General features: G+C 46.9%; 1 protein-coding gene across 1 annotated transcript; it reads left to right on the forward strand.

Annotated features, from left to right (window-relative positions):
- On the forward strand, positions 1–4,527 carry CORT (cortistatin). Its single transcript, XM_009906758.2, has 2 exons — positions 1–1,146; positions 4,190–4,527. Exons 1-2 carry the CDS (start codon positions 1,045–1,047, stop codon positions 4,403–4,405), a joined length of 318 nt encoding a protein of 105 aa, XP_009905060.2. The 5' UTR covers positions 1–1,044; the 3' UTR covers positions 4,406–4,527.
- The last annotated feature ends 8,191 nt before the right edge of the window (positions 4,528–12,718 follow it).

Raw genomic sequence — 12,718 nt, forward strand, 5'->3', positions numbered from 1 at the left:
GCAGGCATGTGGCACTGAATGCCATTCCTGCCTGACTGGGACAATGCAAAGCAGATATCAGTGCTTAGTAGCACCTTCTACTGGCCCACAAATCAGCCTCACTGGTAGGACAGCATTTTGGGCAGAGGGAGAAGCAGCGTTTACAGTTGCCAACCAAGCGATCAGAAATGGTAGGAACTTAACTCCAAGCAGCTTGCAGTAGCCAGCATACCATGAGCCTTTTTCTGCAGCCCCAGCTCTGACCAGCCTTTCAGTATTCTGCCTCCCCTTTAACACATTTAAAGCAAACATCTCCAAGTCAGGATTCTTTGTGGTGACCCATGTTTCTGGGATAGGTTCAAGATGTATTCAAACAATACTAGGAACAAAACCCAGTAACCTCCAACTGGCTTCCAGGTGGTGTTAGTTTCATGTGCCAGACAGATTATGTTACTGCATAGCTGTAACCTATGTCCCCATGTTACCATAAAGGGGATATTTGGCATTGCCAGATTGGCATTCCACAGTGAGATGCATCACTGGATGCAGATCCAAATACCCCTAGAGTCTGGAGCTGTTTGGACACACAGGCTGAGGGTCCAAGCCCATATCTAAGTAGTGATGGCCAGAAGTTTTACCTCTTCCCTCTGATTCATCCAGCATTGGCCATGGGTTTGTGCAAGCTGGTGGCCTGTTCTATCCAACATTGTGTTCCCAAGCAGAATTCAGCCAAGCAGGAGAGGCACAGCCAGTGCCTACAATTTGTCAGGGTGAAGAAACAGCATATTACTGGAGAGTCCCAAACCTTTGCTCCCTCAGTCTCTGCAGGTCTGGCACATGGAAAGCCCAGAGGCACTGAAGTATCCCACTCAAGCAGCCAAGTGTTAACAACCTCTCCAAAGTCTAATTTGCCTTTGATATAGACTTAATTGTTTGCGTCACCCACTGGGCTAGGGGGAGGGCTATAAAAGGGGCTGCAGCCATTGTCTGAGGCAGAAGAGAGCCCAGAAAGAGCTCCCTCTCCCAGTCTTCCTCATTCAGCACAGTAGTCACAGCCTGCACATCATGCAGCTGGTGGCCAGCCTGGTGTCCGTTCTGCTGCTGGTGTGGAGTGTGAGAGCCACGGCGCTGCCCGGGGAAGAGAGGCTCGCAATACAGAGCACAAGGGTGAGTATCATGCAGCCTGTGCAGGAGCTGGGTGAGGTGGGAGCATGCAGAAACAAGCTGGAGCCAGGGCATAAAGGTAGAAAGGACAACTGGGCTTTACCTGATGCTGAAAACTCTTCCACTCCTATATATTCCAAGGCACTTCACCTCATGCACTGCTGAAGCACAAGCTATTACTACAGCTTAACAGCCACTTTATTTAGGAAAGGTACCAGGGCAGATGCCAAAGGACTGCAAAAGTGAAGTCTGAGCTAAGCAAAAAAAACTGGCAAAAAGAGCAGAGCAGAGAGGACAGGGAAAAGGGGGAAATGATATTGCTGAAAGACTACAGCAAGAGAATAAAACGGAGTACTAGGGAGGGAGAGAAAAGATCTGTAATTGGTAAAATGATCAAGGGAGATGATATTTTAAATAGGACTCCTGGGAAGGACAAATGTTTAAAAGATGGGTTCAGTAGGAAAGTAACAGAGGAATAATAAATGAAGTAATTATATCAGAATAAAATTGCTTTTTCCAGAGTAGTATTCACAAGGGGGGTTATACTGACATAGTTCTGCTAGAATAATTACACTCTGAACCAGCACAGCTCAATGCAGTGGCAGAACTTATTATAGCAATATAATTATCCTACCAACTGGCAAAACTCTAATATTATAATGGCTATAGCACTATAATAACTTTGTTTTGCTGGACTGTTTCCCCAAGAGGCCAAAGAGGTAGGAAGCAGTAGCATAACATCATCACAAGCAAGTACTCTGTTCTGCTTGCCCTCACCCCGCAGTTTTCTCACCTGCATGCTCCTTGCCATCCCTGATCTTCCTCTGCTCTGCCAGTCCTGTTCACAGCTGTATCCCTAAGGCTGCTGCTGTTATTCCAGTCCTGCAGAGGAGCTGCCTAGAGAAGGGAAGGATCCCAGTGTTGGTTTCAAAGGCACTAACTTCTCTTTTGTGCGTATCCACATTGTTTTTTCTGTCCTAGTGTTGGCTCCAGCTCATCCATCAGTGTCTTGCTGCTTCAGGAGTGGGCTCACATCCCATTAACAACAAAACTGCCTGCAAGGAAGAAACGTACACAGTGTGAGGTGCTAGGGCTAGCATTCTGTTAGAGATCAAGGCTTCTGCAGCTGGCTGGGATTAACCCTTGTGGGGATAACTGTGAACTTTCAGCTGTATGTTCTTACAATAACAAATCCAGTACTCTTTCTGGTGCAAATGCTGGTTGCTGGGGGAAAAAAAGAAACAAGTTGTAGGGCATAAATCAGTAAATAAGGTTTTGGTAAAAATTAATTCAAGTGTAATGACTCTCAGTCTTTTCTACACCATTGCTTACAAAATAATGATCTAATTATAATCAATATCATAATTCTCTTTGGAGCATTCAACAAACTGAAAAACTGTTGATACTGATGAACCAAACCCTAAAGCCACCACTGCTGTAATTCATACAAATGTTTTAAGTCTGAAGGATGTTTGGGTTCACATAAAATGCTCAACAGCAAAGGAAAAATCTGCACATTCTGATGTGGTGCTGGATGCAGTACAGGGAACTAAGCAGCTACCCAAAGGTGTACTGCAACCCACCTCTGCTCTGATCTCTAGCTGCTGCCCAAGAGTCTTGCAGTCTTACAGCTAAAAGCAGAAAGGATGTTAGCAATGGATCAGTGCAGGGGAAGAGCTGTCTAGTTTTGCTAACAGCCACAGCCGATCATGCAGAAGGAATATCCCCTAACAGCAGGATGAGTTTTGCCTTCCCCAGCCCTGAGGCTGGAGCTGCTGGCTCTACTTGGAGCAGGTCAGTTCAAAACGTAGCATTTAAGCTAGGAAAGACGCTTACAAGGAAGACATGACCCAGGACACACACTTAGGTGGGTTCACCAGTCCCAGTCCATCTCCCAAAGGCTCAAGACATTTCTGTACTTGTAGCACAAGAGTCAACAAAGTGTCTTTTACCTTTCTGATTTTTTTTATGCCTCCGTATCTCTTGGAAGCAGGGTTAGTTACTAGAGCTGAGAAAGGGATTGAAAATATCCATAAACATTCTGTAATGTAAACTGAAAATAATTGTTGCTGCCTTTTATTTATCCATCTTTTGAGCTGCTCACCAAGTGGCCCTTGGCAAATGCTGGTGCTGACAGCAGGATAGATACCGCAGTCCCAGAAGTAAACATGGCATTTGTAAAAAGTGATGGGAGAAATGTGCTTCTAAGATTCCCATCCACATGGGAAACGGGATCTGTTCCTGTCAAACCATCTATTCCAGCTTGTCCAGTAACAGCTGTCTGTGCTAATGAGTCACTGAGACCAGGAATGCTCAGGCAAGAGGTAATTCCTCAGATTTGTTGGACGTAAAATTAAGAGAAAGAAGATAAACTCACAGCTTTGTTACTGATGGAAATCCCTGAAGCCCCAAACCACAGGCTCTGCTCTTTTGTATCCTGCTATGGCAAAGGGATGGAGCTTGGCAACTCCACTTTTGCTGCCTTTCCCCAAGGTCAGGCTATTGAAACATGGGGTCTTGTTCTTGAAATACAAGCTACTTGCCACTGATTAAATATTTTGCAGATACTTAGGATGTCTCAGTCCTCTCCCCTGTTAAGATTCTGTTCTCAGCATTTTAGAGTGGGCTGCTGCCTCTGCTGCATTTCTCGGGACTCTGCCTCTTGCCTGACCTTCCCACAGCAGCCACTGGGCAGTCAGAGCTGTGGAGGGAGCAGGGCTTGCAAAGAGAGAAGGCAACTTGGCATTGACTGAAATTTAATTAGTGCAGGCAGCAAGGGACTTTACGGCCAATTCGTGCCGATTTGTTAGCAGCTCTTTTCCAGCTAGAACATGGCACGTGCCAGCTGAGCTGGACGGGCCAAGGGAGAAGAGGAATCTGCAGGCACAGATTGCTCAGCTCCAACACAGTTCTGCCAATGGGAAAAGCATCAACTCTTGAGGACAGAGCAGTAGGAGAGGCAGGGAAACCAGAAGGGACTCCCTGCCTCGATGGCCACTGGGGCCAGGGCCTTTGTCTGTTACTCTCCCCTGCTCTCTGCCCGCAGGAGCAGAACACAGTCCGGAAAGATGCCATCCTGAAGATGCTGGCAGGCCTGCTGGACACTGTGGACACAGGGCGTGAGGTGGCCTCCCCGGACATGGAAGAGGAGAACAAGCTGGAGGAGGAGCGGGCAGTGCTGGGGCGGCTCGCCCAGCTATCGCAGCGGGACCGCAAGGCTCCCTGCAAAAACTTCTTCTGGAAAACCTTCACCTCCTGCTAGTGCTGCCCCAGCCTGGCCCCACTGGGCCGCACACCTGCAAACACCCTCCTCTCCCCTCAGCTGCACTGTCCCCCGAGCTCCCTTCCTTTTGTTCTGCACCCCTGAGAATAAAGCATGGCGCCTCGGGGACTCGTCTCTGCGTCTCTCACCCCGCAGGGCCGGGCCGGGGTGGTGCGGGGCGGGCCTGGCCTTGCAGGTCCCGTCGGAGGCGGCGGCCATCTTGAGGGGTGGGCGGGGGGGGCGGCCATTTTGGGAAGGGGCTTCGCAGCGGCGAGGCTCCCTGCCCCACCGGGAGGAGCCCTTCAGTGGGAGTAGGCATGGAGCACCCTTGATGTAGCTGCCCCTTCAGCCTTTGAGAGTCAAGGTGTGTGTGTGTGTGTCCCTTCTGTGCCACAGGGGGATGGGGAAGTGAGACCCAGGTGCTGGGCAGCCGGGATTGTGCTTGTGGGGAGGCCTCTCCGTGTTAGCCACCCGCCGGGATGAGGAGACGCCTCACGAGTTGGAGAGGGTGGTTTGGTCCAGGGTACGTGCAAGACCAGTCCCCATGTGCTCCTTTCCTTCCAGTCTGTCCCGGGTGTGGCTGAGTGAAGCACCCAGGCCAGGGCAGGGTCTGGGACTGTGGGAGGGGGACACACGCCCTGAGCCTGGCCCTGCCCCACTCACTTCTGCCCCCAGTTACCTCCAGAGCAGTTTCGAGGTGCTCTGGGGCTGCATGTTCATCGAAATACTAGGCTCTGCCTCTGAAAGTGATCAAAACAAACTGGCAGCGATCCCTGGGCCAGCAGCTTAAATTGATTTTTGGTGTCTTGTTACCTTGCTTGAAAAAAAAAGCCACAAACCAACCAAACACTCAGTTTCTCATCTTCTTGGGTGCCATTTGCTGTCTGGAGGGTAGTAGGGCCTGCTGGCTTAATTCTTTAGGCTTGCTGAGAAGCTTTTTGAACCTTATGTTTTAACACTGACAAGTAATATGGGGAGGTGAAAAGCAGGCACATTTGAATTCAGCACATCTCTCTAAAGGAGTTTGCCGAGGCTCTGGTCTCACAGGCTGGAAACAAAGTAAATAAATAAATAATCTTGCTCTATTCAATTTAATTCTTTGTATTAACAAGGTGAGAGTTGGAGCTGTAGTACATCTCTGGGAATGACCACATAACGCAGCAGACTGCAGCTGTGTTACTGAGCTTGTTTCTCAGGTGTGACTGGTCGCTGGTGACAACCAGAAGGTCATTGCGTGTCATGTCTTGCTTTTGAACCTTTACATTTTGCTGGTTTAAGGCCAGTGTCCATGAGGTCACTCAGTGCAGCAGCATTTTGGATTTATCAGCAGTCAGCCTGTTTTCCTGCAGTTAAAGAAACTCTCCTGTCTCCTTCCCTGAATAACAAGTGGTACAAGCACTGCAGCGCCTCGGTGGGCTGGCTTACCACCACCACTTTGCTCTTTGTCAAACTGCATTTTCACTGCATCGTTTGCCATCGAAATTTCTGGCTGTGTGTCTCTGGCTTGCAGGAGGAGTAGAGCCCTGTGGCTTGTTTTATTTTTCACTCCATAATGAAAAATAAGATCTTTGCTGGGGGAACTCAGCATCTCAGTATATTGGTAATGGGATATGGAGCTTTCCAACTGTGTTGCCTGGAGCACCCAGCCAGGATGCCAGAGACCTGGTTTTATGCCTCGCTTTGCTGCTGGTGTTTGCATTTTATCATTACTTCTTTTTTAATACCTCAGTTTCCCTCTCAAAAACCTCAATTTCCTTGTCTTTAAAATTGGGTAATAGCTCTTGTTTCCTTAAGATAAGTGGATGACAAGTGCTATATAAGAGCTAATTATAGCCATTATTGTTATTAAGACCTGCCTAGCACAATGAGACCAACCAGGATGCTAGTGCCTTAGAAGTGTTCTCATAAAAATTGCCTTATCATCCACGATTAAATCTTGTCTGTGCTAATAATGCACCTGGATCACCCCTAACAGGGGCTACTTGTACAGCAAATGATGTATGTTTTATTATTTAGTGCTTTCTGGAGTACAGAATGGTCCAGCTACTCTCAAGGCTGGAATTAAATTTGGAAGTTGAACTCTTCTTCATACTAGGAGCTGAAGGAGCTGGGGTTATTTAGTCTGGAGAAGAGGAGGCTAAGAGGAGACCTCATATCTCTCTACAACCTGAAGGGAAGTTGTAGTGAAGCTGGTGGTGGTCTCTTCTCACAAGTAACAAGCGATAGCTCAAGAGGAAATGGGTTTAAGTTGTGCCAGGGGAGGTTTAGGTTGGACATTAGGAAAACTTTTCCTGAGAGAGTGGTCAGAGATTGGAACAGGCTGGCCAGGGAGGTGGTGGAGTCACCATCCCTGGAGGTGTTCAAGAAGGCTGTAGATGTCATGCTTCAGGATATGGTTTAGTGGTCATGGTGGTTGGGTTATGCTTAGACTCAGTGATCTTGGAGGTCTTTTCCAACCTTAACAATTCTCCGATTCTCTGACTCTTTCATCCCTGCAGTTGGTTCCTGCTAACGTAGGCTGAGGCACATGGGCTGAGCACAGGCAGGAAGCCTGCATCGCCAGTGCACGTGCTGTGGATAGGGGCCAAGGCAGTTGAGGGAGCTCCTTTCATCAGTGCTGAAATAAGTGTTTGAGTTGGATTTCATTTTGCAGTTTCTTTGGTAAGTCAGCGTGCTGAGGCTGAAGCAATGTGAGGTCCTGCCTAATGAGGGCATTTAACATTAGGGAGCAGAGCAGGATAAATCAGATGCTGTGGGAGGGGCTTACCAAAGAGTCAGCAGGAACCTGTCATTGCTGAGCATTTTCTATTTAAATTTTCACAAAAGAATTCGTGAGTCTTAGAATGGTTTCTGTCAGGGAGAAGGAAGAGAGAGTATGGTAGGGATTTTTACATACAGTAGCCAGTGCATTTTAAAATCTTGTCACAGCTCAAAATAATTCTCTGTGTGTATGAGTAAGTGGATAATACCTATGAGCTATCTCTGGATCTTTAAAAAAATGAGAAAGGCACATTTAAAAGTATAAAATATGCCAGAAGGCAAACCTTTAAAGTCAACTAGCACACATAATGCTGACCTCACCTACTTTAATGCCTGATCCAGTGGTATTCACTGTATTTATTTTTTAATTATTATTTTTTTAACCTCAGGCTAGCTCATGCTTATGCATCAAGCTGCAGGCAAGTGAAGAAATTGTCGTGGGGACAAGCTTAGCTGTGAACCTACAGCATATTCAGTACACAGGGCTAACTCTGTCTGTGCATATCCTGTCCCATGATAAAAGCGAAGCAGTCTAATATAGCTTATTCCTCCATGAAAACAGAGTAAATCTGATTTACTCTAAGATCAAGGCATGTGCATATGTGGACAGATAGGACAGGAGAACCAGGGAAGTATTAATTTGAAATTTAGTACCCTCCATGCTGGCTTGTTTGTAACAAACATCTTGGTTTTAATATATACTGTCAGGTAAACTAGCAGGGAATCAGTCAGTGCTTCCCTGTGTGCAGACAGACATTTCTAATCTGACTTGACTTCACAAAGATGCTGTCTGTCTGCAGGTAGCTGGCAAATGGAGTTGAAGGTAGTAGGAGCACAACAGTGCTGCCTCTGTCTGTCATTCCCAAACAACTCGTGACCTTTAGCATCGATTACGGCTAGAGAAAATGCAGGTTCAACCTAGTGTCACAGGCAGAATGAGGCATAAAATTGCACAGTGGCTTTTGGTTTAGGTTGTTGCGTATTTGGCTCTGCTCAGAAACACTGAACATGTGTTTGAAAAGCAGGGGGTCCATTTATTTTACCAGTAAAAAAGTCTGGTTTGAGGTTGATGGTATATAAGCAGTCAGGAACGAACTGGGGAAGGAGTAACTGGGTTAAAATGGAATCTTTTCTCTGCTGTTGCGTGAATTCTGCTGTTGCTCTTCATAGATGCCTAGAATGGCTTAGATTAGAAAGAACCTCAGACACCATCTCCTCCAACCTCCCCACCTTGGGCAGGGGCACCCAACTAAACTTGGTTTCCCAAGGCCTCATCCAAGCTGGCCTAGAACACCTCCAAGGAGGAGGCATCCACAGCCTCCCTGTGCAACCTGTTCCAGAGCCTCATCACCCTCATACTGAAGAACTTCTTTCTAGGATCCAGTCTAACCTTACTCTCCCTCGGCTTCAAACCATTCCCCCTTGTCCTTTCTCTAGACACCCTCATGAGAAATCCTTCTCTGGCCCTCCTGTAGTATCCATTCAGGTATTGCAGGACAGCTCTAAGGTCCCTGTGGACTCTTCTCTAGTCTGAATAATGCCAGCTCCTTTGGCAGAGGTGTTCCTCATAGCAGTCTGAGTTCTCTCTCTCAGATTTGTGTCTTTTGAAGACTTGGGAGGGAAGTACCAGAAGAAAAAAAGGCATTTCTGTCCCTTAAGATACTTCAGAGAGAGCTGTTTGAATCTAGATTCAAACCTTCCAGCAAATCTGCTTCCCTCTTAGAAACACTCAGAGGAAGCATTTGGGGGGTGAAGGAAATCTAAACAGTTAAATCCACGTCTTCCACTTCCCCAGAGAATGTCTTAGGCTTAAATGGTAGACTGAGCTGGATAAGGGTTGCCACATCACACCAGGGAATAAATAGCTAGCTGCGCCAGAGCAGAGAGCATACTGCTGCTTCCCTGGGCTCTGGGCATTCAGCTGGGAATGAAGAATTTCTGTTCTGGCAGAACCTTGGGGACCTGGAGGTCTCTTGTTTTAAACCAATTAGTGTTTACTGTTTAAAATTTAAAAAAAAAAGGAAAGAAATTATAAGCAGTCTTTACAGCTGGGACCATGTTGAATTTGGCTCGAGGTCAGGCTTGCTTCCTGATGTAAGATGGTTTACTGGTTAGGTAAGTCTGCTGTTAAAATAGCTTTAGTTTCACTGGGCTGTGCTTGGCTCCTGTGGTTTAGCCTCTTCTTGACAGGGGAAACAGCCAAAGATTTATGCTGTGGAAAGCTGCCCACTCCTGGTTTGTACACTCCAGAAATTGTTCAGGACACTTTTGGTCCTTTAGATGATGATTTTAGACATCATGTTAGACATACTGTAGCTTCAGTCACAGTTGCATAGCAGGAAAAGTCTTCAAATATGATTGATATTTGTGGTTGAACAAAAGCAGGTTGTCTAGATAGCACTAGGTGTGTTGGTCTGTATTGGTGAACCTAGCACAGCCACAGCTTAATTAACAGATAAAAGGAAGGGAGAGTATTTCTGTGGTAATGTTTTACACAGGGCTTCTAAGTCCTACAACTGGGACAAGGCTCTGTGCAGGGAGTCCTCAGAGGTCAGGATGTGTCTCTACACAAGCTTTGTTTGCTCTGAAAGCTCTGCCTCTGCCCTTGGCCAACACAAGGCTCATCTAGTCAGAGGTAAATCAGTCCCCTGGTGAGAAGTACCCCGCCAGAAGCTTAGGTGCAGGTGTACAGACATGCAGCTGCCTAACAAGCTGTGGATTTACACTTTAGGAGCCCAGAAGCATGGGGAGCAAACAGCAGTCTTTGTGCTCTGAAATATTGGCTTCCGAGCAATGCTCATGTCGGGCTGTGAACTGATGAATTTACCCCCTGCTGGCAGCCAGCGGGCTGGAAAGTGCCTCATGATTGCTCTTCCGAAAGGATGACTGAACCCTCTTCAGTGCTGGAAGAGCTTCTCATGCCATGGGACAGAGTGGGCTAGAAGCAGAATAACTCAAGAAATGCCACTGGTGGCCTTTTGCTCCATTCCAGACTAAAACTTTGAATGTTTCCATATTGCAAAGCTGTCTAAATAGTGTCTGGCTCAGAAAAGGGTGCATAAACCCAGCAGAGTGAGGTAAGGGAATGGTCTCCCTCCACTTTAGTCACAGGCAGGCTTGCATTTTGTCAGTCTTCTGTTGTTACTCTTTCTTGATATAAAATATGAAATTACTGAGTGTTATTTCAAGGAGGAAGTGGCTGTGCATGTCTGCATGTGCATATTCTTCTTTTCAGAGAAGCAGTTGCTTCCCCTTTTATTTGACCAGCAGTTTTGATGAAGGAGTCTTTGTGAGGTGATCCATCTTTGGCAGTATTCTGGTGCATCAAACAAGAATGGTTGTTCCTGTTGAACAGGAGGCAAAACAGTGCCAGCCAATGTATCAGAGATCCTGCAGGAAACGAGCAGGAGTGTGAGGACCACAATCCAGGATGTCTCTTTCTTGGGGCACAAGATAGGGCTGTGTCCAGATTGCCGCACCTGGGGATTCTTCACTGGGTCTGTGTGTCTCTGAGACCTTTGACCAGTCACAGCCCCAAGCGATGGTGGCTGTCACGTGCTGACTACAGCCCATCTTTGCCAGCTCCTGTATTAGATATGGGATCCAGGCAGACAGGTTAATGGGTTCCTGTTTCTGACAGCTGGTCAGTTCTGGCTGCAGGCCTTTGTAACCTCTGAATGGCAGGCCATAAATCAGAGCTGGCACTTAGAAGCAGAACTGTAATGAAGGCTGAGGGGTTGAAAGAGAGTTGTTTTCCTGAGGCCCATCCCATCACCACACGTGCACATGCAGACGCTCACCCTGTCCCTCAGAAACATTTAACTAGGTTTCAACTCTCAGAGGAGATGAACTGCCTGCTAAATGAGATGTCACGGGCAAGCTGAAATCCCCAGCATGAAGGGGATTATTGCCAAACTATTTGAAAAGATGTAGCAGGAGCACAGAAACCATAAATAACAAGGAGTGCTTTGGAAAGCTGGGAACAGCCTCATGAGCCCTCGGGAACTTCCCAATGCAGAGTGCAGACACAGAACACAAGGGATCTCCATCTCCTAGAGGGGTTACTGCAGAATGTCTGTCACAAAGCAGCAGTACAGGGGACTTCATTCTGGGTGACTTCCCGGACCACTGTGGCAATGCAGCTTGCAACTGAGTGCTGTTTAGTCTGTGTGGAATTAGTATGAGATGCCCTAGCCCACCGAAAACAAGGTATCAGAGGAGGTGTGTGAGATGCTGTTAGCAAAACTCTACTGGGCTGTAGTCTTGCAGTGGCAACTTAGGGGCTCAGGACACTGGACCCAAGACAGAGATGGCTCCATCTTGCAGCAGGTGTTTGCTTGCTGCTTACCTTGACTCTGCATAGTTGTTGGTAGATGTATAGTTTTACACTGTTGTCAACTGTGCCAGTTTGTTCTTGGACTACAAATACTATTAACACAAAGACTAACTTGAAGCATGAGGAGTCCTTCTGGGGAATGCCCCTTGACTTCCATGCCCATTGCACAGTCCCTCAGCCCTGTGTTCTCACTTGTGGCTATGGATGCTCCTTTTGCTGTGTCTGCACAAGGCTTTCATATCAATAAAAGAGTTTTTAATTTATCATTACTCTCTGTATTGCAGGAAGCAGTACAGTCCCTCAGCTGAGGCTGATTCAGCAACTTGTCAAGCCTTCTTTTAACAGATCTGCCCCAAAAAATGTTGCTTCTCATGCTGGTGATCTTCCAGATGAGTAGAAGACAGATGAGATAGAAAAGAGTGAAAGAATAGGCAAGTGACTGTCAGGCCATGAGCAGAATAGCAGTGCTAGAACAGGGCACAGGTCTGTAGACTTCCAGATCCAGTTAAACTGAAAGTTTGTTGCTTTGAATTCCTCACTGAAGACTGCAGTGTATTAGGGAGGAATATTACAGTGATAAAAGAATAAAAAACTCCCAGTGTCTGGAGACTTTCTTAAATGAAAATGCATTTCAAAGTGAAAAAGCTTTTTGTCCATCTGTGTCCCATTACTAAGCTGGGGCCATCATCCATTTTCATTAGGCAGGGCCTGAGCATGTGGGTGGGGACAGAGGCCCGGGCAGCTGGCCTGGACACCAGGCTAAAAAGCACCATATGGAAAAACCTAATGTATGTTAACAGGCATCAGAGACCAAAATTGAAAGAATAATGGCCCATCCACATGCAGTAGCCTCAACCAGACAAACTCTCAGCACCAATCTGTCAGCTGCAATTTTGGGTCATTACAGTGCTGCTAAGCAGAGGCTAACAGACAAGTTAGAGTAATCTGACTTCAGCAAGAATTATTCTTCCAGCCATGCGAGTGCTTTGGCTCAGATTTCTCCTTGCTAACGTACATCAAACAAAATATCTTCCTTCCCTCAGAGATTCTTCCCACCAGGCCTCAGGGGATCCCAGCCAAACATTTAAATTAGCGTGCAATGATCTTTTAATTTGCTGGCTGCTTGGTGGTTCTGTGTGGCTCTTGCCACTTTAGATAAAGATGTGCTATAGCCAGAGTGTTTCACTTTTGCCTGCCCCACAGAGGTGTACCTGAAG

Source organism: Dryobates pubescens, chromosome 33 (assembly GCF_014839835.1).
Source record: "Dryobates pubescens isolate bDryPub1 chromosome 33, bDryPub1.pri, whole genome shotgun sequence".
Classification (NCBI taxonomy): domain Eukaryota; kingdom Metazoa; phylum Chordata; class Aves; order Piciformes; family Picidae; genus Dryobates; species Dryobates pubescens.